At 39.2% G+C, this 26,535-nt stretch overlaps 1 protein-coding gene across 1 annotated transcript in view; it reads right to left on the bottom strand.

Annotated features, from left to right (window-relative positions):
* Positions 1–23,820: 23,820 nt before the first annotated feature.
* Positions 23,821–26,535, bottom strand: part of VIPR2 (vasoactive intestinal peptide receptor 2) — a 46,339-nt gene continuing 43,624 nt past the window's right edge. Inside the window, exon 13 of the mRNA XM_041408769.1 lies at positions 23,821–26,379. Within this exon, the coding sequence (XP_041264703.1) occupies positions 26,206–26,379 (174 nt within the window). The 3' untranslated portion in view covers positions 23,821–26,205. The remainder of the gene's footprint in view (positions 26,380–26,535) is intronic.

Raw genomic sequence — 26,535 nt, 5'->3', positions numbered from 1 at the left:
GAGGACAAGAGAAAGGCCATGGTCCAGAGTCACAGTGTTCCTGTCATTCTGACATTGGTGTCCATCTTACTACCTCCATTTCTATATTTGTGCCTTGCAAAACAAAATGAGAAAATCCTCTTGCAGAGAACGAGAAAAGAAGCACCTGCAGCTCTCTACATGAGTTTTTGAAAGCAGTTTTTCAGGAGGTGAATCATATCCCGGTCTCCAGTTCAGTTCAGAGGATAAGGGAGCATTAGCCTATCATCACGATTCCACCCTGAAGTACTGAACTAACAGCCTGGGTTCTTGCTCTGAGAGTTACTATCCTGGCATTTTATCTTCTCCTTCTCTGAGTTTCTGTTGGCTTTCTGTGGTCTGCCATTGTAGCAGTAACCACAGAACACTTGATCTGGTAGAAACAGCTCATGAGAGGGAACCCGAAAGTCACATTAACAGTGGGGTATTGAAATACTCTTCTAAGACTGGCCACAGAATGGGTTGGGATGGAAGGGACCTTACAAACCATCTCATTTCAACCCCCCCTCCAGGAACACCTTCCACTAGACCAGGCTTCTCCAAGCCCCACCCAACCTGTCCTTGAACACTTCCAGGGATGGGGCAGCCACAGCTTCCCTGGCCAGCCTGAGCCAGGGCCTAGCCACCCTCACAGAGAAGAATTTCTTACTAATATTTAATCTGAATCCACTCCCTTTCAGTTTAAAACTATTGCCTCTTGCCCTATCCTTCCATGCCCTTGTAAAAAGTCCCTCTCCAGCTCTCTCAAGTAGCCCCTTCAGGTACTGTAAGGTGTTTTAAGGTCTCTCTAGAGGCTTCTTTTCTCCAGGCTGAACAACCCCAACTCTCTCAACGTGTGTTCATGGGAGGGCTGCTTCATCCCTCATGCCCCAAAAGGTCCCATTTATTTTTTTTGGAGCCTGAGATATTTGAAAGTTGAGACTTAGCAGGTTTAAAACACTCTTCTAATGAGGGAATAAATATTACTAAAAATACTTAAAATCTTGATTGCAGAGGTTGTAGAAGACGGTTTTTGTACCTCAAGACACTTAGACAGAAATTTGAAACCTACAAATAGTTTTGAAAAATACTAGGAATTAAATCTTGACTTTTATCCCAAATGCCGTAATCCCCAACACTGTTTAATGTGGATTTGTTATTCTTGTAGGTGCCCTTTGTATTGCTCTTCCTGATAGCATCAGTGTTCCCTCAAAATATATTGCATTTTGTTCTTTAATGATTAATCTCTCCACTTTCCTATTAACAAAGCAGCAAATGGGATATTAGTTTCCTTCCTCCCTGCTGAGCAGATCCTCACAACAGACAGAAAAGGAGAAATAGAGACTGGTTACTGTGAATTGCTGCTATGGATACAAGTATCTTCCCTCTCCCAGGGTTCTGAGGCTGCATGGAGTGCTTGTTAGCATATTAGCCAAAAGGCATTCAATGCTGACTATAGCTGTATTATATTAAAGTCTACTGCCCATCTCATTTTGTTATATTCTATTCTGTAGAAACAAATGTCCAAGGTTTGTTTTCCCTGTAAACTGTTGAACTTCAAAACTAAGACATACAAAGCTTTAGTGTTGATGTTAATGAGAGCTGACAGCCTCATAGGGAGCATTAAAAAAATCAGAATTGACTAAAGAAGAATTTACCATACATATAAGCCTTTTCTGCCCATATATCAAACATTTTAAAACAACACTTTAAACAAAATTTGGAGGAAATTAACTTCTACTATTGTTTGTACAGTGATCCTTATGCTAGTGCTGACATATTTGTAGGTCACAGCTATTTAGCTGCAGAACACCAGTGTCTCTTGCCTAAAGACATCCATCCCTTTGATGTCGGAGAGCTCAAACATAAAAGCAGCAAGATAAACAGGCAAAATACATCAATTTATTTCACTACTGGAAGGATATGGGTTGTACTTCTTAATAAGATTAAAAAAATGAACATTTAAATGACTGCTCTGTGTGAAATGACTTGATTTTGTGAATGTATCCACTCAGTGGTGTGTTCACAGAAAATCTCACATGAAGGATAACAAAGGAAACAGTTCTTGCATCTGTTATTTGGCTGTGGTAGAAATACACAGTTACTGTGCATGAAAATTTATTGATATCATTCTGTCTCTCTGATACGTTTTTCATTTTAGGCTCTATGCAGGTGATGTTTTCAAGAGCCTTCACCACTGAGTCATGTAAATGATGAAAATTAATATTTGCATAAGTGAACTGTGCTCTAGCACACACAAAAGTATGAATTATAAGATTTTTCCAGTTTCCTTGAAAAAAATCCAGCTTGAGAGGTGCACACCGAACATTTGCACCCAATGAACACCTCAGCCTTTTCTTGAATGTTACTTTCAGTGTCAAACCACAAGCTCAAATAATTGGAAGACAAAACCAACAGAAGGTAACATTTTAACAGTATATAATATTATTTTCAGGACCTCCAATAACTAACCATATGGAGTGTTGTATGCCCTCTCTTTACTCTGTTGAGTTATGTACCTTTCATAAAATAAAATGTCAGGACCTTTTCAAGCTCTTGCTAGTTAAGATGATGTTTGTTGTAAGGAAGTAGACCACTGCAGTCTGGGGCTTGATCCAATGTCTATTTAAATCTCTTGAAAAATCAGGTGATGACTGCTCATACTGTATCTTGGGCACATGCTTCATGTTCATGGGATTCTTAATCAAATGTGTTTTCCCAGCAAAGCAAGCACATGAGTGACTTGCTTAGTCAATGTCTGTGAAAAAAAGAGATTATCCTGTCAGCACATAATGATAATTGTTTTGTGCTGCATGGCTTCTGAGGCACTTCCTTATAACTTGAAATAATTCAATATTAGCTTACTGAATACACTAAACCATGGATATTGTGCCATGAAATTAACTTAAATACCTTTTTGGTAACTCAGCAGCAACTCAGCTGGTATTGCAAATATCTTTATCATCTTTCATTGATTTTCCCTAGTGTCCCTACAATTTGATGTCTTTTACTGGAGCTACTGAATGAGACATTAACAGTCCAAATATTCCACTTGTTTTCTTTGGGCAGCAAATTAAATTATTTCAAAAAATCAATTATGTTTTTTCTTCCCTTGGTGTTTGATCTCACAATAATCTTCTTAATGCTGAGATACGAAATGATTATAAAACCAAGCTTTGCTTTAAACTCATTGACCAAATTTTGAGACTGTCCAAGAAACAATTTAATTACCTGTTCTACAAATTGCACACAGCAAATGCAACTGCAAACCACAAGACATTGCACAATTGCAAGTTTTGTTTTAAAACTGTCAGAGTAGGCAGACTTGGATTTATCTGAACAGATTTATTTACTTTGAAACTTTATGCCTTGACTTCACAGATGTACTCAGCAGATGAGAAATTTCATAGATTACATTTGGAGTAACCATGTGCTAATATTTATGGATAAATGTCTGCTAAAAACTTGTTCAAGTTTCATTTTGATGGAAACCTTCATGAAGCAAACCCACTCATGGGAGCTGTTGCTATGGCATAACACATGATTAATGGGCAACTGAGGATGAGCCTTGATCACTGTGAGGGGCTCTTAATGAAAAAGTCTACAAAAATTCATATTAAGAAGGAAATTTATTATCTGGCATTGTTCAAGAATAATGCTTACTAAATCCAGAAAGAACAGGCTGTCATGGTTCTGAGAGCCAGACCACAAGGCACTGACCCTCTGCCTGCAAACGGAGCCTGCGTGGGCAGACAGGAGCAATCAGTGAAGATTTAAATATTTTATTCAAGAATTAGATTCAAATTGGCCAAAAGGACCAAATAGACCTTGGTGGTACCTCAGGAACAAAACCCCTGGCTGGTCCAAGGAGGGGATTGTCCTGCTCTGCTCTGCTCTGGTGTGGCCTGAACTCGAGCATCGTGTGCAGTTTTGGGCAGCACGATATAAGAAGGAAAAGCTATTGGAAATTGTCCAAAAGAAGGACATGGAGATGGTGAGAGCCTTGAGGGAGAACCAAGAAGTGGCTGAGGTCGCTTGGTCTGTTCGGCCTGGAGAAGAGGAGGCTGAGGGCAGAGCTCACTGCAGTCACAGCTTCCTGTGAGGGGCAGAGGAGGGGCAGGCCCCGATCTCTGCTCTGTGGTGACAGGGACAGGACCCGAGGGAATGGCCTGAAGTTGTGACAGAGGAAGCTTAGCTTGGATGTTGGAAAAAGGTTCTTCCCCCAGAGGGTGGCTGGGAACAGGAACAGGCTCCCCAGGGCAGAGGTCACAGCACCAGCCTGACAGAGCTCAAGAAGTGTTTGGACAGTGCTCTCAGGCACAGGGTTTGACTCTTGGGTTAGGAGTTGGACTCTGTGATCCTTGGGTCCTTTCCAACTCACAATATTCTATGATCTCCTAATTCTATAGTGCCAGAGGAATTCCAGATCACCATATTTTATTTAAGATATTAGTATAACATTAAGATTTGTTTTGCAAATAACTCAACTGCTGCTAAACCCTGCAAAAATGAGAGAAATACCTCAGACAGACAAGTGGTTAAAAGACACAAATTAAAACTTCAAATTTGAGGTTGATTTGAGGATTTTCATTACAAAGGTGAAGGTGGGAAAATCACAGCCCTGCTTTATCAAAAGTAACAAATCATTTATCACTGACATGAGCCTGATGCCAGACACTTTAATGGCAATAGTGTGGTATGCTCCTTCTGAGAAATGCTTATCTGATTGTCATGCTTCCTGTACTGGGAAATACTCTAGGGAAAAATAGCCCATTATCTCCATAAGTGAAGGTTTTGCAAGAAATATTTATTGCAAAAGCACAAAAGCACAGAAGGAGAAAGAAATTTTTTTTGTGTCAGAGAATTCATATACACTTGAGTGTATGGTACTAAAATCTCTTAAAAGTTGAATCATTGTAAGTGCTATGGCAAAATACACAACAACCAGTTAAACATCAGCAACAAATGACTGAAGTGCCCCCAAATAAAATAATGTAAATTTTAAAGCCAATGATAGGAAGAGGGAATATTAAAGTCTGTGTCCCTCCTTCTCATTGTTCCTGCAGGAAATGACCTTTCCATTAGTGCAAGGTTTGTTTCTTGCAAGTTCTGAAATTATGAAGTGTCATAACTGCACCTGAACTGCAATTATGAGAAAGCCAAAATCAGAACAGCTACAGAAGTGTGTGTTGGAAAGATCATCATTCTTAGATATAAGAAAAAAAAACCAAACCAAAACAAAAACAAAACAAACAAAAAAAAAAAAAAACAAAAAAAAAAAAAAACCCAAAAAAAAAAACCAAACAAAACCAAACCCAAACAAATAGCAAGGAAAAAACCTGTAATATGGAAGTAAAAGTGAAGAAAAAAGCAGAATGGAAAAACCCACTGTTTTCATGATTCAGGCAGACTTTGGGAGGACTTGGCAAGATGGATACTGGCTAGTCAAAACAGCAGTGATTAAAGAGGCATCTCCTCACCACATCAGTGCTGGCTCTGGCAGGTCAGTGCCTCCAAAGGCAGCTGTGGCTCAAGGACATCAGGACTGGATAGAGAGGGGAAGCAGCCACAGACACTCACTTGCCACAGTATTTTTCAAACTAATAATGGCACTCTGAGTTTAAACTGAGTTTGGGAAGCCTTACTTCAGGCTCTCAGATGTTCCTGAAGATAAGATGTTACCTTATCTTTTAACTTATCATTAATTATTACGTATTTTCAAAGAGAAGAATGGTGGAATTTCTGTTGGGTTTAAAACACTTAGCAACCATTGACCACATATCTCTCTGGAAAAGTCCTTCATTAGATATTTTTATTACTTTGATTTAACTAAAAGGAATTCTATGAGATTATACTCCTACTCATATTTTTTCCATTTCTAAACTGTTCTGATAATCCATGATAAACTAATAAGTATGAATTGCTTTTCACTGAAATTCCTCTCATGGTCTCTTAAATATTCTGGTCATGATGAATGAACTCCTAATGAATAGGAGTTATGGCTAGTATTTGAGAATTAGAATTTATGTTTTTATTTATTGAACTAAAACCATTTCTATTAAAGGAAAACGCTTTCTGTTGCAACCTCTGCAAATACAACCACACCAAAACTGTGTAGTTGAAGTAACTGTTTTTAGTAATTGGGTTTGGTTTGGGGTTTTTTTTTTTTTTTGTTTGTTTGTTCAGTTGGGGTTTTTTTGTTTTGTTGGTTTTGGCTTTGTTTTGCCTGGGGTTGTGGGTTGTGGTGTTCTCTTTTCATTTCCTTAAGAATTCTAATTACACTAATTAAGGGGTGCATTGATTTTACTTGATTGCATTGCAGTATTTCCTAAGACAGGGGCAAAACCACATAAGAAAAAAAATGAGAGGCTCAGAGGAAGATGGATGTGAAAAGAAATGTATATTATATAAAACATTACATACTGTTTTCTACTTATTATAAATTACTTTTCAGTCAACTCAAAATACTTCTGCTGTGTCATGTGTTACAGAAAAGAATATTCTACTGACAGAGAGATTCAAATTCATGTTCAGTCATTCATTTTGCTCAGATATTTCATGTAAATTCACAGGACTTCTGTGCTGTAAAGCTTCCAAGGTAGTGTGTTGTGAAAAGAAGAAATTGAACACATTCTGAATGAGATTCAGAAAGTCCTGATGCATTCTTTGCTGAGGTTCATTTTGATTTAAGTCAGTTTTGTTCTGGAAGGTATGCCTGTCAAAAGATGAGCAGCAAAACCCCCAGCTGTAGGTCTACATGGCATAAAATGGGCCACAAACATAGCAAACATGCTCACTCAGAAAGGTGCCTTTAGATAATTTTGTGAAAATGCTGTCTTGCTGCTTAGTAATGCTCAAAAGTCAAAGAGAATATTAAATAAGGATCTTTAATTAAGATCCCTTAGTACATATTTCTTAACAAACAGTAATCATAACTCAGTCATAGAAATCAATGGTGGAGCCATTTCTCTATCACTGTGTGCAGCTCTGGTTCCCTTTGGGAAGGAGATGCAGCAAAACTAGAGATGACACAAAGAGGGCAGAAGGGCAGGGTCAGAGGCTCAGAGCATCTACTGCACTGGAATGTATAAAAGAGTTGTGGATTGACCCCAAGAGGCAGCTCAGCCCCACAGAGCCAGGCACTGAACCTCCCTCAGCAGGAAAGGGACAGAAACAGAAGGGTGAAAGGCAGAAAACTCATAGGTTCAGATAAAGGCAGTTGAACAGGCAGAATAAAATACACACAAAGCAAAGTAAAACAAGGAATTCATTCCCCCCCTTCCCATGGTGGGGGGTGTTCAGCCATACCCAAGAAAGCAAAGTTGCATCAGACATAACAGTGACTTGGCAAGACAGTCATTCCAAATGTACCCCCTTCCTCCTTCTGCCCTCAGCTCTTATTACTGAGATTTCATGTGGTGTGGGACATCCCTTTGGTCACCTGGGGTTCCCTGTCCTGGCTGTGTCCCATCCCAGCCTGTTGAGCACTCCCAGCCCTCGCTGGTGAGGCAGTGTGAGAAGTGGAGAGGGCCTTGATGCTGTTATGGGCTGCTCAGCAGCAGCTGAAACATCCCTGTGTTATCAACACTGTTCTGGTCACAAATCCACAACAGCACCCTACAGACTGCTATGAAGAGAATTAATCCAGTCTCAGCCAAACCCAGGAGAGCTTGCAGGCACCACCTGGTTTAGAAGAGTGGTGACTGCAGAGAGGCACTCATCACTCTGGAGCCAACTTGTGAGGGGGGCAACAAGAGAAGTGCTGTTCATGACTTCCCACAGAAAACTTAAGGGACACACAATTAGATAATTAAGTTGAAGTGTTAAAATAAAAATAATTACTTTTTCTGGCAATGCATAGCAAAATTGTAGTACTCAGATTTTGAGGATGCTGTGGCAATCAAAAAAGATGAAATTGTGTTTAGTTCAGGTAATGGAGGACAAGTGTAACACAGAGTACTAACATTGGATGCAATTTTGCCTCAGGATGCTTCCAGGCTTACAACAAGCTGGAAACTGGGAGAAGGGACTCAGGAAAGAATACATTTACTCATAATTTTCTTCCCATTCCTTTTCCTCCTGCATCCACCACAAGTTCCTGCCAGACGCAGACTAACCACCTGGGCTGATCTCTGGGTCAATACAATAAGGCATTTATGTTCTTATTCTCCACAAAGTTTTTAACAGGTGAGCACAAATCAACACTGAGGGAGGGGAAATCATCATGTCTCAGATGTGCTGGTGTGGCTGTAACCACCTTGAAACATCACACTCCAGGACATTAGGAAACTCAGTTCACACTGCATATTAATAACATCTCCATGAAAACAGTGAAAATGTATCTGTAAAACTAAAGCTCTTTGGAGATGGGAATTAAACAGTGTCACCTTGGTAAGCAAACATTTAGAAGAACAGAAAAATCCTCCATGTTATGCACATATTTATATAAGCAGTAAATGCAGCTTATGGGCAGATGTTGTCATAACCCAAGATCACATCCACCTTGCTATTCTCTGCAATTGCCAGGGGAGAACATTGCTACAAAAATATAAAGATAAGAGCTTAGTTAAATTTAGTAGACTATTTTAATCTTAAAACTGAGCCTCTAAACACATGTAATTGATAGTATATGAATGAGTCATGGAAACTTGCTTTTTATGAAGAAAATTACTAATGTTCAGTTCTAGCTCTTTTCATTACTTTTTATATCACTAGCTTTCTTCCAGTATGCAATTTAGTGATCCTTGATCCTCAACATTTACAGCAATTTAAATGTAATTCAGATGCTGGTAACATGGCTCCTGCCATTTCAAATGTTCATGAGTTTCCAAGCTATTCTGCTTCCATTTTTGCTCTTTATGAGCAAATCATTATTTTTGAAGTCTTTAATGATAAATTCCTGCTTTCCTTCGGGTGGAATGCATCCCTTTCACAGACAGCTTGCCAAGTCTTCTGCACTGCACTTCCAGTCCAGCACAGCTGGGAAGGGCAGCTGTGATCAGCAGGGAAAAGCACTGGGAGCAGAAAGGCACAGGAGGTTCTGGGTGATTCGTGGTGGGTATCTTGATGAGCTCACAGCAGCTGAGAACAGAATCACAGAATCTGGTGAGCTGGAAGGACCCACAAGGATCCTTGAGTCCAGCTCCTGGCCCTGCACAGAACCAGCCCCAAGAGGCACACCGTGTGCCAAGAGCACTGTCCAAACACCTGAGCAGTGATTTCAGGAGGTGTAGGTTTCCAAGTGAAACATTTTATGCTGCTTTAGTGATGGGCTCAGGAACTTTGACTTCAAAATGTGCTAAAAGAGGATAGGACTAGGAGTCAACCAGGATTTGGGATGTACCTGCCTAGACATCTGAATTGTAGAAAATGTCATAAAACAAAAACTATTTTGGGCGTTTTTCAACAAAATTTCAAGATTCAGTGGAAAATAATATTAACAAATTAATATTTATAAAAAGTAGGATAGAAGTGAAATATCAATAAACCCAATTTAGAGGGGATTCTGGGGTGGCTCCAGTCTGGACTGTAGGATAAGTTGCAATGTTATCTTTTCACTTTTCTTCCAAAGTTCTGAATAGTGCTGGATTTGAGAGATTCCAGTGTGCTGATAAACGGATGGCAGTAAGGAAGGAATAGAGTAAAAATTTGCATCTTTCAAGAAAAGCAGGTTACAGAGACTATCTCTCTTCTCCAGAAAGATTTCATGACAATAGTCCAAGTCAGTCACAAAAGTTTAAGTAAACTGGCACATATTTCATGAACAGGTGAAAACCAATGGCTGATTTGATCTTGTCATCCAGAAAGGGAATAGATGATATCTCATCATGTACAGTCTGCATGCAACCTTGCAATGTCTCCATTTAAAACTTTCAAAAATGTCTGTATAGTCCTTGAAGTTTCTGTGTTCTTTCTTCCTTTTCAGTGTCAAGCCAGCCACCCTGCTGGTAGATTTGGGGTCATGTCCATGCAAATTTTCACCAATAGCTTCAAAAATTCATACTGCTAATCTTATTTTGAATTAATTTATTGTAGTTGTTTTTGGTTGGGTTTTTTTGGGTATTTTTTTGTTTTTGTTGCAGTGGTAGGAAGGAGGCAGGAGAAGGAAGCTCTTTTGGATTACAAAATGTGACTCAAGTCAAGTCTAAGGAAAGCTGAATTTATAGCTAAATACAGGGCTGATATTCAGAAGATCTGGATTATATCCTGGACTGCCACAGGCTTCCTGTATGATCCAAGCATATGAGAAATATTCAGTTTTCTGCTAGGAAAAATGTGATTAGTTCTATCAAGGTAATAAACTGGGAGAATTTATTGACTGATATTTTTCAAGTACTCTGACATATTTGTTTGAGACAGTATAGAGCTACAAAAAATGAATATAAATTATATTTCATCACTGTGCATAACAGGCTGTCTACAGCTGGAACCTATTCTCTTTCTTGGCAGAAGTCTAAATTACTAATGCACTGCACATTTTTACCATTAAATATTAGTATATTCTTATCTCTCACTTGGTAAAATTAATTTTCTTTGATTTATCTCTTCAACATTCATTTTCCAGCCCTTTCTCTTGAAGCTACTAAATTTTCCCTATATTCATACTTTACCAATTGCTCCTATTCTATGGAGGTTCAACTTGCAGTTCCTCTAAAAGGCCACAGGTAGGACTTTATATTGTCCCCACACATGGGCACGGAGTGACGAGTCTTTCTTTTTGGCTTCAGCAGCTTCTGACCCTTTTTTTCCATCCCCTTTCCTTTGTTGACAGCTCTCAGTGTGCGAAATTACCCATTTGCAGGGGAACATGATGAAGATAAAAATAACCATATCTTGCAGGATGATTTTCTTTTGGGACAGACATCCACAGACAGAATGCTGCCCTGGCCAAGGCACCAGAGAGAAGGTGAATTGGCCAGCAGCACCTCTCGTGTCTGTGCTAAAACTCCCTGCCATTCCCTTCCCTCCCCTGCTGGCCCAGGGTCTTGTGAAGATTTCTCTGCAGCACCTCCCTGCTCCTGCTTTTGGAGAGAGAGGCAGAAACCGACCCTCAGCTTTCAGCTCCACCTCATTGGAACTGATCTTACACGTAATGAGAATCGACAGCCCCTGCAGGATCATTAACCAAAGAGCTTGACTGCTTAATTAACTGCCTGATCAGTCTTGCTCCTTTCCAACACAAGCAGTTCAATTGTCCCTTCCAGTTGTAAGCTGGTCTTTCCACAAAATCACCCAGAGCTGCCAATACCTGGTATATGGCACATTATTTGAATTCTGGGTGTCACCCTCAGAAATAAATGCTGAGAGCTGCAACCCACAAGCACAGCCAACATGCCCATGATTTATTCATGAATGGAACAGGATATGAATGCAATCCTGAACACCACGGATTAGGGAAAGGGATATTAGTCAAATGAAGTCGCTTTGTTTCAATTTCACCACCTGTGGTATCTTTAGATCTTTTTACAGCCTCGCAGGCAGAAAACAGCTTTGAATCTGGCAAAAAATGTGCTTTGAAAATTATTCATATGATGCTACAAAAGGTTTTACTAACCATTTTCAAAAGGATACGATATATGAAAGTAAAAAAAAAGCTGAATAAAAGTATAAAATGGGAACTATTACACAGTTTCAAAGAGAAAATTTTCCTTATTGGGAAAATAAGTATCGTAAGACAGCAGCCAGAAACAAACAGGCAAGGTTTTGTAGCAGACAATGGGTACAACAAGGCTTTCTAGCTTGCATGAATGAAAGAAAATTCTGGTGTTTGGTCCTGTTTATATAGAGAGCTAAAAGCAAGAGAAGACAGGAATCTTAAAACTTCATCTTAACTTTCAAAGTTAATTCCACCTTCATTGAAATTGGGATGAAGGAGCCAAAGAATTATTTTATAATTAAATGCATTTAATTGATATTTTGCAATTTTATTTGTTCTTGCAAACCTGTAAGGTTTCTGAGACATCCGATGTGTGATGAAGCTTTTTATTCTTCTGGGAGTGGAAATGTTGAACAAAATCATCAGTACATGGGATTAATTTCACATATGTAAGCAGCCTGGGAACTGCTACCCTAAGGGCTGGGGAAGGGCAAAGGGCATCTTCCAGCCATCAGCAATAGCAAGAAAATGTCTTGGAAAGCAGGAAAGCAGCATGGAGCTGCACAGGGAAATGCTTCAGCCCAGAATTCAATAAGGAAATTCAATACCTTAATTTGGAGACTTCAAATTAATGCAACTACTGTACTATACAGCAAAGGACTACTGAACTTAGAGAATTCACTGCTCAGCTCAACAAACAGAGCTGAAAAGAAAGTTACCCTTTAGAAAGGACAATCTACAGTGGGTAGGATTGGCAAGCAGAGAATCAGTCTCAGGAGAGTGTTAGGGAAGAGCTGAAAGGTGTCTCATGTGTCTGGGTGTGAGTCAGGAACTCTGGGTTAGAAAGAGACCAAGCAGAGGTTGCACAGTAAAAATGTTGATGGGTTTTTCCTGAAGCTTTTGCTATTTGTGGCCATTGATTTGATCTAGTATGGCATGTTGTACTAGCTATGATATAGCAAAGCATTCAGAAATGCTTCCAAATAGATAAATAAACAGAAAAACCTTCTTGAAAACCAGCAGACATACACAGAGTTTATACTCAGTTTGTAACAGGCAGTTGCAGTCTTAATTTTACACCAATTATTTCTCTTTGCAGTGATATCTCATAGAACCCAGCTGAATAATTCTCAGAGTAAAATGGTATTTGAAGTAAATTTATGAGAATCTGAACAGTGTACACATAAATAGGAAGCCTCACTTTTAAGCCCACAAAGTTGTCTATTTCTGGAACACTAATTTTATCTGTAAGCAAATCTATGTATTTCCATCACTGCTGACTTGAGAAAGTGAAGTCCAAGCTTTCTTAATTTTCCCCATCAAAGACATGGCTTTAGTAACAATTATTGCATTTGATTGTGTGACTTAGTGGAGATCCTTGAGTACTTTAAATACACTGAACATTCTCAAGTGCACTCATTAATTGCACAGAAACTTCTGCACCAATTCAGTGTCTTGTGTCAGTGATTTAAATCCTATTTTTCAGTGTCCAGGCATAATCTCTGGGGTTTGTTTATTTGGTACTAAAACATCATGTCATAAATCACAAAAAATATTGCTGGGGTAGTGGAGGGACACAAGAAATGACAAAAGAAATATTATATATGGGAAATAAAGCTTAGGAAAAAGCAGGAATTAATATAAAATGTCATTCAGGATTACCATTTGGTATAAATAGTACTACAGACTACTGTTCTTATTGTCCATCCATAGATGGACAATACAAATGTTTTAAAAATAGGTTTGCATTGGAAGTTGCAAGGAAAATCCAGTGGGCTTCTCTCTCCACTTGTTTGAACTCCTTATCTACATTACAGTGTCTGATTTTTAAAGTGGTAAAAATCACTTTAAAAACCACTTTAAAGCTAAGCGATACTGCGACCTTCATGGACTTGTCTAAGTGTTTACTTGTTTACTGCCAATTGAAATTCAGCTAGAAGCTTGCTTCAAGTTATTATTCACCAAGAAAAGAAGAAATAACGTTGGGCCTAATGGGTGTCTGCATCTTTGCTGGTTCTGTATTCTCAAACTCTGAGACTGCTTTAAATTTACTCAGTATCTCTTCTTCTACAGTAACAAAGTCATAGGCCTGGTAGGAGTATTCAAAGTATCTCCTAAGTTCAAGTTCTTAGTAATTAACTATGATAAAAGCCATCTTGATTTCAGTAACTGCCATGAAATTAAAACAAACATTTGTGAGGAGATATCTGAAAAATAAACAGAAAATTTGAGCAGTGACAGTGAGACCTTCTGATGTGTGAGCCAGAGATCCTGATGGAGCCCACAGCTGGGAGGTCACACTGCAAGTCTGGGGCTGTCTGCACTGCTGTCCAATGGCCCCAGACTAGATTAGTGTGATTTAACCACTCACTGAAAAAAAATCAGCTAAAGCCTTCAAAAGAGCTCCCTTAGCACTGCAGCACATCCAAGCTCTCCCCTGATGCTCTTCTAGTGTGCTGTCAATTTATGTCAACACCAGGATCCCTTGGGAAAGGGTTTCTGACCCCTTGTGGGAGGCTCTGTGGTACCTCCTTGGCTCTGCCTGTGGCAGGGTGGGCACTCAAGGCTCATTCCTGCTGCACATTGGCACTGCCTTGGGCTTCCAGCTCCCTGCCCTGGCACTCTTGGCTCGGTGTTCCAATCTCTTTTCTTCCCCCAAGGGTGACATGACTGCCTTGCCTCAGCTGTAGCTGTGATTTTGTTTTCCTCCTGCCATAACAATTCTGAAAAAAATATCAAGAGAAAATAAATATTGTATCCAGATAACAATGTCAGCAAACATGTCCATATAAATTAAAAGGAAATATGTAAACCATCATAAAATATCCACAATATTGTAAAAGAAGAAACTGCATCCTTGGTGAAGTGCAAAAGATGAGTTACAAATATGCTGTAAGATGGGTAAGTATTGATAAGGCATTCTCAAGATCATATATCATTTACACAATGGAAATCATAAAGCATAGGCAGGGATGAGCAAGCACTGTTGCTCTAAACTGTGTTTATGACCAGCAAAATACCAGATCAGCATCCTAAGTTCTGCTGATGCTTCAGGACTTAAGTATAGCTTAAAGCTTGAGATGTGTGCAGCTGGATACCCGAATGAGCCTGAGAGAACGTGGCTCTTTTGTAGGAAATGGACACATATTCCTAGATGGTACCAACCTGTCACTTGTACCCCCAACAGATACAATAATACAGTAGCTGAAAATTTGAATACTTAAAAGCAATAAAAATTTATGGTAAGCAGATATCCAGATGCTTTTGGGTTTGGCACATTGTAGAAGATGAAATAAAACATGTTGCAGAAGACTTATTAGAGCAGCAATTAATTTCCTTCAAATGACTGCTATGTGCAATGACATCTGTGGATCTCATTGGAGGAAGAATTGTATACAAAGCACAGGTGTTTCTCCAACCAAAGTTTGTGAAAAATGTCTTCCCTGAGAGGATTTTTGCCCTCTTAAATTCTTCAGTGCCTGTTGCTGAGGACATGAAGTACAGATTGAATAAATATGTCAGGAATAGCAGAGACATAGTTAAGGCTGGGATAGGTCACAGGTCATCTTGCAGGAATTTGACTCAGCATGTCCAAAATTCATGGATTTACAATGGCAGATGGCAGAATTTAAGCTGTATTAATAACAAAACCAAATGCCAACCATTTTCAAGCAGAAAATGGAAGGGCAAATTAATCAGTTGTACTCAAAAATTGACTTCCTACTTAGCTGGTGTTGAGCTATGCTTTGATACTTGAAAGCCTGCTGACTACTGGGATTGTACCTTTAGTGAAGCATTTGCAATTAAATAGGTACAAACTGGATACTGGTGGAAGAGTGAAAGCCAAAATTATTGGGTTTTGGTTTGAGAGAATCATAAAATAAATATTGAAGACATATGAAAGTATAAGAACATTATTTTTTCATTAGTGACTGGCTGTGGAAATCACAGCACACATAATCCATCAGCTGACACACCTAATGCCACAGTGTTTAAGTTTGGTAATGAGATCAAGATTCACAATTTATGTTTAATGCCCCAAAATGTACTACCTTATTAGCTTATTGGTGCAAAAATGTTTTCTTGGTCTGGTGATGTAAAAGGTTTTTGCCTTTTCTGTCTTAGAAGATGAATCAGTGTTTTCCAATTCTCTTATTTCCTTGGAAAAGTTTTCATTTTTTCATATCTAGAAAGACAAAAAATGCTGTTCATGTAATCTAAAATGTGTAAAATTTGTACATAAAAAGACAGGAATGTAGACCATCCGTTGATGGGTGGATTGTACCTGAACACCTGAATTTTTCAGACTGCATATCTTAGCTGCAAACTGGAGCAAAACTGGAAAGGTTTTATATGCAGCACATGTTTCTGAAAATTTAGGTTCTACTTTAGCTTCACACATACACAATGGAAAATATTTGGCAATATCATTCACAGTTCCTCATGAAAATGGTCCTCAAGTAGTGATTGACTAAAATGGGATCTTCAGCACAGCTCCTTGCTTCCTATCACAACCTATTTTGTATTCACTTCATTCTGTGCTTCTCCAAACCAACCCTTCCTTTCCACTTTCATTGTCCCAGAGCATAACTGTATTTCCTCAAAGCCAGATCTTAGCTTTTACCTCAGTTTATTTCCCAACTTTACATACTTTTTCTTGATGTTTTTCTTCTAATTTACCATTTTGCACTAATATGAATTTTTCAAATGTGCTAAAGCAGTGAAAATCCAGTCAACCACAAGTTAGTTGTGAAGGTCAGAAGCCATTTTCCACCCTATGAGCCAACCAAATACTTCAGAATCCAGATTGTCCAAAGAAACTACTATTTTTGAAACCTGATGACACATTGCATGAGGAAAGTTAAAACCACTTGAAAACATTGCCAAATGCTGAGATGAATAATTACAACTCAGAGGAAATAAAACTATTCAGCCCAGACATTTGGAGAACATATATAGCAGTACAGTTGCACTATTCATGGATCATCATATGAATAGGAAATTGGAAGAACTTTTCCAGGCTTGTGATGAATACAGAGCACAATAGAGGGAGAAGATGAACTGATACTAAAAGTCTCTTTGTAGTGCTCACATTTCTTCCAAAGTATCTACGTCACAGCAGTTTCCATTCATGCAGGCACAATGGAGCAGCACCAGACTGAATCTACAGCTGGAATGGCATTAATAGTGAGTTTTGTAATAGCAGTTGACAGCAGATCAAAACATAATGATTTTTGTGACTAGTTCATCTGTCTTAACTCTCTGATTTGTATAAGTTTATAATGCTTTTTCTAACTTTTCCTGTTTCTTTCCAAAACTTTGGACATATTAATGCAGTTAAGATCCCATAGCCTGATGGGAGTGGAGAAAGTATAAGTGTATGAGTCATGAGGTCTAATCCCTGTTTCTTTAGACTCCTAACATGTCACTCCTCCTGAGCCATATAAAAAGGAACCTAAAAGTGGAATTTTCCTGAAATGCCATGAAGCTTTTTCAAAACCTCACTCCTCTGTTAATTGCAAATAACTTTCTCGTTTCCAGCCTGTTTATGTGATGCCAGTCAATATTTGGCTTATTCTTCTAAATTTACATAGGAACCAGAACCATAAAAAATACCTGCTACTGCTTTTTGTGCATCCAAGAACAGTTATAACTCAAGTTTAATCCCTTAAATCCATTATTATGTTTGAAAGCATTGCTCTAAATTCAGTATTTCATTGCAGTGAAGCCAAAAAGGGTTGTAGAGTATCTTCCTACTGGATATCATGAAAATGAGACAATAAAATCAGGGATCTCATGGTTTAAATAAAGATTCAGAATTTTTAAGCTGCTGAAAGAGTGGGAAAACTTCACCATATCTATGACACAGCCCTGTCAGAGTAGCAGTGAGAGAAATTCTGTGTGAGGGGCAGCAGCAGACTTGCTGAACCCTCTGTGGGGACATAGGACTCCCCCTGGCAGCCCCTTGTAGGCACCAGGCTCCTCTGGGGCAGGACATGAAATGTCCAAGAGGCAGGAGCCGTCCTTGGGCTGGGCTTGTAGCCTTACATTCAGTCAAAAAAAGTGGAATTATAAGTAGAAATTTATAAAACTTATAAATAGGAGCTGCTCTCAGCTCATGTTTGGGGCATCAGGACAAGCAACCAGAGCTATACGTTGATCAAGGTATTTGCTGGACTTTTAAAAGGTTTTTTAAAAACCCCCTACTTATTAAAAATATTAATTCCATATGTTTCATGACAAAAAGGTACTTTTGAGTGTCTAAATTGATAAATTATCCTAAACCAAGAAACAGGATGTTATGGCCTTCAAAAGCAAAATGAAAATGATTTTTAAAAGATGTTGTGTATTTGAGGGAAACAGTGGTTTTCTTCATGTTTTTGTCATTGAGTAATAAGGTCAACTAAAGTGTTTTTTGAAACAGGCCATATGATTTTGGTACTTATCTGAATAACAGAAGCTATAATCTGCAGGAATGATTAAATTGTCCAATACATCACCTGGCTAAGGCACAAACATCCTCTATAGCACAATTTTACTCAGATTATGTTTTAATTTTCAAATTGCTTCTTGTGAATGCAGTTCTGTGTAACAAAATGTCCCCTTGTAGTCAGGACCCATTATTAATTATACTGTTATAAACTTGATTACTAATTCCCTCATTATTTCCCTCAGTATTTTTTCATATCCTACAGAGACAGGCAGGCAAAGCCCAAGGCACTAATTAAAAGCAGGTGAAGAATATAGGCAGGAAACCAGGGATAAGCAGTGGCCAAGGGGTATTACTAAATAAAGCCTTTCTGAACAGAGAATTTCACAGCTTAATGGGATTGTGTTGAGAAGCAGTCTCAATTACAAAGGCACCAACTGAGAAATCCAGAAGGATTTCAACATAAAGCACAGCTCTTCATTTTGATTTCTGTTGCCTTCCAAATCCAATATCCATATTTAATGGAATATCATAGGGTAATTTGTAGGATATTACATGAAAAATATTTATTTATCCTGTGTGAAAAATCTATAACTATTTTGTTGCAACACATAGTTATTTAATGATTTGATGCAATGTATACTTATTTATTAAATGCTTTCATACAATTATTCAACCTAAACTGCATGCCAGCCAGCTCATAATACATCCCAGACTATGTTAAGGATATTAAAATATAGTTGATTGTAAATAATAGAACTTAACTAACGGGTAACATATTATTTTATCCAGTTGGACACATATGGTATGTTTATTTAGGACTTTTTAAACATTGTGCAGGGAACCTATTTGCAAACTGGAATGACCTGTACCTGGCCAGAGTGACTGCTTTAAAAAAGTCACCCCCAAACTCCACAGACAGGGCAGTGTTGCAGGTGGCACACTCAGACTTGGCCTTTGCACAGCAGGCTGCAGGGTGTGGGGGAGATGCTGCTTTTCCTGAGCATGGGCTCTCCTGAGTGCCCTGCTCCTCCTCATGCTCTGTGTCCCCCCCTTTTACATTGTCACTGCCACCTACGGGCTGACCTCTGCCTTGGTACAAGCAGCACTGGGAACAGTGATGGGAATTGCACTGGAACTGGGAGATAAATGGGATTTGGCTTATGCACTGCCGGGGAAAACAAGGTGTTCTCTAAAAGTAACCTCATTCTACAACCCACACCAAACTGGAGCACACACACACACACACGCACACACACAGGGTGCAATACCTTTTCTCTAACTGGCTGCCATAGTTCTTTGGTTCAGCTCCCTTACAGAGATGAAGACAGATGCTCTTTCTGACTCTTCCATCCACTGATCTCCTTTGCCTTTTCAGGTCTCCCAGTTAGAAACTCCTTGGTGCAATCAGAGGAAAGGGGGGCTGTGTGTTCACGTGCAGTTTGTGCTGTACTCACAGCTGCCTCTGGGCCAATGGCTACAAGTACAGAGCTGAGAGACCCCTGCAGCTGATGCTGCCCAGTGGGACCATGCAGGAGCTGTCAGTGAAGTGCTTCCTTCTTTAAGCTGCTTCTGAAGTGCAGACTCCCTTATTCTTACCCTCCACAGTACACTGCTTGTATTTTGGGATAACCATTCCTCTAATTATCCAGAACTTTTGTAAGGGATCCACTTCTACATTTGAGAGGACTCAGGTTACTTGCCATGGAAACCTGCGGGTGCTGTTGCCAAAACTGATGGGACCTGGTCCAGTGTCCCTGTTCATCTGCACCCTGGCTGTCCTGCATGCTCAGGCTCAGCAGCTCCAAAGCAGCTCGTGCAGACATCAGGGTGATGTGGCTGTGGGGCTGCCCCTGCAGCTCTGAGGGACAGAGGGCATGCATGTGGGCAAGGACACTGAAGTGCTTTGCAGATGTGCTGTTGATGCCAAAGGGTCCAGACTGATGCAGCTCCTATGAGAACTCACATAAGGTGGGAGAGGATGAGAGCTCAGGTTGTCTAAAGGCTCAGAAGAGCCCTCTGTGTGGTGTGGCTTCTGTGATTCACAGACACACACAGGAGGGGAAGGACTCTCTGGTCCGTGAGAGACACCAAAAAAGGCTCTGTCCTCTGTCCCTGCTTGGTGTCACTGCCAGGGCAGGGATTGCCCCATGAGCTGCCACCTCCTCCCCCACATGTACTCCCCTCTCTCCCTGGCCCCATCAGCAACACACCACTGCCAGTGTCTTCCTGTGCCCATTCCCATTACAGCTATAGAAACAGGTACACAGCTTTTAGGGAAAAAAACCCATGATAGATGGTGTTGCCTCTACAGGAGAGGCTTCACAGCTTTCCTTTGCTCTCACTGCATTATACTGTACTCCAGACAGACACCTGTACTTCTGACAGAGAACTGGGCAATCAAGTTTTGATAAATCAAAAATAGCTGCTGGCCATGGAGATGGTGCCATACACAAAATATGGGATCACTTGGCTCTGCTCTAGCTGTGTGCCATTCTCATGCCCCTGTAAGCACAACTAGGTTACAAAAAGCTACAGATTCCTCAGTAAAGCTAGGGGTTGTTTTTCTTCAACATGTGTGTCTAACAGCTCCTGAATTAAAAAGTGAAATATTTACTTAGCCACATCCTTCATCATGGCCATGACACACTGAGTCAGTAAGAAAACTGCATCATTGTACACAATTTTTAAAAAACATAAATAATGGATTTTTTTGTGCAAAACTTTTAAAATTTTTATTCTCTGATTCCTCTTCAGTCCATTATGGTGTTATTGACTACTATTATCTGTAATAGCATAAAGATGTAAACATTTATTTGTTCACAGCTTTATATATAACATCTCAGAGAAGGCTGTTAGGTTTGTGACATTAAAAACTGAAACCAGAAAAGAATAAAAGAGCAAAACCAGAAGAAAACTATAGTGAATTACAGTATGAAATCTATTTACACACATTAATCTATACAACATCATAATCTGTACATTTTGTAAAAAATAATCACATTCATTTACATAATCTTAAATTTTTACCATACTTGACAGATATAAAGTTATAACAAAGATGACAAAAGAGAAATTTGAAGTAATTTGAAGTAACTCATACATACATATTTTGTGCCAGGACAAAAAAAAAGCTGCAGGTAATCATAAACTTATTACAGTGTTTTGGGAAATAGAGGGGTTTGGGACATTTCAGTCACTTTTTAAATCTGACAACAGAAATGTTCCTGAATTAGATTTAACTACAAGCTGCTATCATTGGGCAGAACCAGATTCAACAGAGTGGTTAACCCATATCACAGAATGCTCCTTTTAAGTGTAATCCTGATGTACTCTTGTAACATAGATTTTAAATTTTATTATTTTTTCAGCAACAGAATAGCACTGCATCCTAACTTCTGTATTTGGTCATGTCAGGGTAGTACTGACAGCCCACAGCTGATATAGGCACTCATGGTAACATGAAGGTACTTCTGTTGGTAAAGGTATTTCCTGTATCACGATGCACAGACAGTAATTGTTCAGATGATGACCCTTACACACAGCAGCAGACACAGAGTCTGCAGGTTACTTGCCAGTTCTTTCTTTTTGTCAGACATATTTAGGGCTTGATTTTTCCTTAAGGATGTTTGAAAAAATCTGAATAGACTGAATTTGGACTTTATCCCAAATCATTTTGCTGAACTGGGCAAATTCACAGTTAACAGAAGGTGATTTCTAGAAAAATAGAGGACAAATGATGCAGATGATTCATCTTAGTCTTTATACATGGACTGTGTGACACATGCACCTGGCAATGCCTTTTTTCATCAATCTGCCCCAGACAGAGTCTCTGGTTTGCTGAGGGTCTGTGCTTGTTGCTTTCCCCTCTGGCATGTTAAAAGCCAAGGGAAGCCTGGGGTGAATCAGGACATGAAGCAGATGCTACAGAGTGGGGTAGGATGGCTCCAACTTGACTGTAGAAGGTTTTTTTGTAATGCTATTTGCCACCAATTACCTATTGCTGTCACAGTGCACTCCATCACAAGCTTAGATTGGGTATTCTTCAGCTGGCTACCTGCAGTACAACATAAAGAAAATTTTGGGTACTGTAAAGCACTTTCTTTTAGCATATGGCCCTCCTACAGAAGGCAAAAGCCAAAAACCTTACCCAAAACAACAAACATTTGTTGGAAGCTGAGGCCAGGCAAATCAAAATGGGACATAAGCCTGTGGGCTTTATCATGGCAGGCAGGGACACCCGACCCAATGAACTGTGGGATCCTCCCCTGCCTGACCTTTTGAATTACACTGCATGTTTCTTGGAGGGTAACTTTGGCCAACCCAAGGTAATTGGCTTAAAAAGGAATATCTGCTAGTATTACCCAGACAGTTTAATGATCTCTTCTGGAGGGATACATCTTACCTGATTCTATCTCTGGAGTGAGAAATGTAAGTACTAGCTAGCTAACCCAGGCATACATTATAGTAAGTGCAGAGAAAACTAGGTCCAGCTTACCTGCCTCAGATGCCCAGCTGAACATGGAAGGAATCATCTTCAACTAGTGCCTATTTCTCTATGATGACTGTGGAGGGCACTTTAAAAGTGTCTTCAACTCAGAGACAAACATGCAGCTTTTAGACACTAAAACCTGGGCAGAAGAATTTCACCTGAGTTTATCAAGCGCCCAGCTGAAATTGACTCTGCAGAGGAAAATTTAAGTCAGTGTCCATATATATCTTTTTAATTGTGGTTAGTAAGTGGAGAGCAAGCTGTCACTGTGTTCCCCAGGCATTAGCAGCAGGTAATGCTGACAGAAGTCACTCCGAATTAATGGTGCCTCCAGGGGAGCTAAAGGATAACAATTAACCATGGTTCTGGGGGTGAATTGTATTACCATTCTTGTTCAGTAAGTACAAGCTGTGCTTCTGGCTTTTCAGTGGGGATGGACAAAAAATCCCAGGTTTCCTGCCTTGAAGACTTTACAACTCAGTTTGGACCTTGATGCAACCAAAGGTTGCAGTAAAGTAAAGGCATCAAGTATGCAGTAAAGGCATAAAGAAAAGGAGGTGCAGGGGAAGGTTACACTTGTCTTGCAGCCTCTGCTTCCTCCCCTGATGCTGCTAGGACTGAATGAGAACTAGGATTAGGGATGAAGAAGGCCAAATGATTGCATTGTTCTTTTGACTCTTTAGAGTCACCACAGCACAGAGCAAGAGCATTTAACCCCATACTCCTCAGCAAAATGCAATGAGAGACAAAGCCATGAGAAGCTGTCTTGTTATGGGTGTTGTAAAGATGAAAAACACTAGTCAAGTTCTAGATTTGTCAAACTGTTCTGCACCTTTTACTGATATTTTTATATCTGTCTATGAAAAGGCAGCTGCCAAACTGGTGATGATAGGGTTACTGCTGTAACTTTGCATAAAATTATTTGGAAATAAGAAATTTTCTGGGAGTAAAAACAAGTGAGTGCAGTGCCCTCTGTGTCTTTACTGCCATGATAATGCCTGAACAAAGTATTATGAAGTTAAACTGTCTCACAAAACAGTATTTAGATTTTCTGCGTTTATATTATTAATAAAGGAATGAGGTTCTCCAAAGTACTGTACTTTATACTGGTTTGAAAGAAAAATATATACAGCACCTCTCTCTCCTGTGTGCCATTCTTTGCATGTCCACATGGTCCTTTACAAACTTAGTGAAACCTCTGTGTTGTCCCACTGTGAAATTCTCATGTGGCATTTCACCCTACATGAAAAATAGAATCAAGCCCAAAGACATCTGCACCCTTTTAAAGGAAACAATGCTGGTTTGTTGCAGTATAAAATGTATTTTCTTATTAAGGCTTTTCTTTTTTATAACCCAGAAATAATTAAAATGCAGATTTTTTTTCATGCTCACCTAATTAGAACAAAGACAGTTTTCTCTAAGATACAATGTGTTATAAACACATATAATTGGTGATGCATCATGCAGAACAGACTGATGGAAATGATTGCCTGAAACATCTATTTCTGTGCTATCATTCTGTCTGTGTGTCAACTCGCTCACATAACCTCATTTGAGCACAAAGATGAGCACACTTGAATGCTTGTCACGTGTGCCTTTCTACACCAGAAATTAAGGGGAAAAAAGAACATCCTGCACGTCTCATCTCAGGGAACTGAGCAGTCCCAGTGCCACTGCAGACAAAGAATCCTAATGTGCACAGATGTGTTTAATTTAGGTGTAAAAGCATCTCCCAAAGCTCCAGTGGGTCTTCACATATTTGTAGTTAAGAGCTTGTGACAAGTTTCTCAAGAGATCCAGGAAACATACTAAATTTTAGCAGTTTCCTCAGTCTAAAGTCTTTGGGAATATATTGAGTTTAAATTCATGTGTAGGGGCACATCTTCAGACCCCATGGGAATGTTCTTGGGCCCCCAACTTCCACCCAGAATCTCACAGTTACTTTGCCAAACAGAAAACACTATGAATAATCTGAAAGTGATCAATAGCTCCTTTAAATTCAATTTTTGTAAGTAACAATTCTTTGAATGATTATTGTTTAACTCAAATGATACCTGCTGGTGTCATGTAATATTCACGAGGTTCTGCAGCAGTCATGTGAACCATGGGTTCTTTCTATCTTTGGTCTGACAAAACTTTGTGTTACTCCATGACAATCCCATTAAAACAAATTGTGTTTGACTGATAAATAGCTGGATTAAATCACACCAAGAGTTGTAACACACTTAGACAGCTGCTGACAATATTCCCAGTACTGGTAATATTTTCAAGGATGTACAAATATGCCTGCCAAGGGATGCCCTTGCTGCTGCTCTTCCCTTTATCTGACAAGAGTAGGGACCTTGGATTCTGCTGGCTCCATAAAATCTGTTATCTGAAATATGAGGGCAATGGTTGGTGTGGAGGTACTCATGCAAATACATATTACTTCCACTTGTAATGTAGGGTGGACATGGTTAAACATTGACATGGGAAAAGAACATGACTGGGTTTATTTCTTTTAAAGAGAGGAAATGTTATGTATATTTTTATAAGACTGTCAGTTCTCTGCCTTTTTTTTTTTTTTTTAAACAAGGCTACATAAGAGGCTTGACATTATTGAAAATTCCTTCTTTATGCCTTTTATGGTAATTTTTAGGGATTCTAATTTTTTTTTTTTCCTGGAGCCACAGTCAGGACTAAATTTTAAACAGATAGATACAGAACTGAATAAACCTAAACCTTTTAAATTTTTTGTTAAATCTGAGTTGCAACTTCACTGCAATATTCCTTGTGTTTTGCAGTCAAATATGTAGTTGCTAGAGACAGAGTTCAATGATAATACTGTAAAAAATGGTATTTTCCATGTGTAATGAGCTATCCAAGGCTGTTTTTCATCCTTTGCCAGGCTGCTTTAGCAATAGAACATACCTCTTCAGAAAACTCCTTCATGAAAGATCAACACAAATCTCTGACTTGAAACAGAAGAGAACAACTGAGAACTACTATATTCAGAAGTAATATGTCAGTTTTTTCTGTATGGCCTGTAAAATAGCCCTACACTCTGCACCCAAACATCAAACCAGGCACTTTTGAAAGTAACAATAGGATTGGAATCAAACTCTGTAGAAAGTAATCTCTGAAATGTGTACCATTAGCCTAGAAGTACTACCTTTTTCCCTCTCTTGTAAATCATGTTAATGATTTCCTGGATTAGCACACTGAACTCCCAGTGTGGTTAATTATGGTCTTGGTTTTGTCTTATTTTTTATTTTCCATAATTAGAAAAGAATTTCCTAATCCTTAAGGCAATGTTTCCTTAAGTATAAATAAAGTGTAAGAAATTTTCTTCCCATCTTAACCCTTTACATGTGCCAAAGAAATCTGCATTGAGTAGGATACCCTGCATGGATCTTATAGCCATTTTGGAAGGTAAAGGGACCTTTATGGAAAATGAATTTTTGAATTGTTATAGCTAGTAAACTGCAAGAGAACACCAGAATTAATATGAATACAATTTGAACAAAACAGAAAGCATCCATGGGGCAGGCTTCTCCATTAATAATAGCTTGGCTGCACAAACCAATTCCCCAAGTACCAACATGTAGAAAAGCAAAGCACTAAACTGTACATGTTATAAAATATCACATCAAGCTGCATAATGAATGATATATCCCACAGTTTTTCATGTTTTGGGGGGACCTAGCTCATTTATATCATGGTGGTCTCTGTCTGCATAAAGGAGTGAGCTCTTGAATTCCTGTGGAGCTGGGAAACACTTTCTGATCCGTTTCGGGAAATGGATGAGCTGTGGAGTCTGTAGTCTCTGCCTGCTGTCTGCTTCCAGCACAAACTCCGCCACTTTCTTTTCAGCTCCCCCTGCACCTGTGTTCAAAAGGAAATGAACAATATGAACTGAAAATTTTCTTTTATGTGAGGAAATTTTCCACGTCTGTTGGCTGTCACATAGGGATCTCTAGGAACAGAATCATGGAATGGTTTGGATTGGTACAAACTTTTAAGGATTATGTAGTTCTACCC

Source organism: Onychostruthus taczanowskii, unplaced genomic scaffold, assembly GCF_017590055.1.
Source record: "Onychostruthus taczanowskii isolate IOZ18803 unplaced genomic scaffold, ASM1759005v1 scaffold3, whole genome shotgun sequence".
Taxonomy (NCBI): Eukaryota; Metazoa; Chordata; class Aves; order Passeriformes; family Passeridae; genus Onychostruthus; species Onychostruthus taczanowskii.
This window is presented reverse-complemented; position numbering and strand designations above follow the sequence as displayed.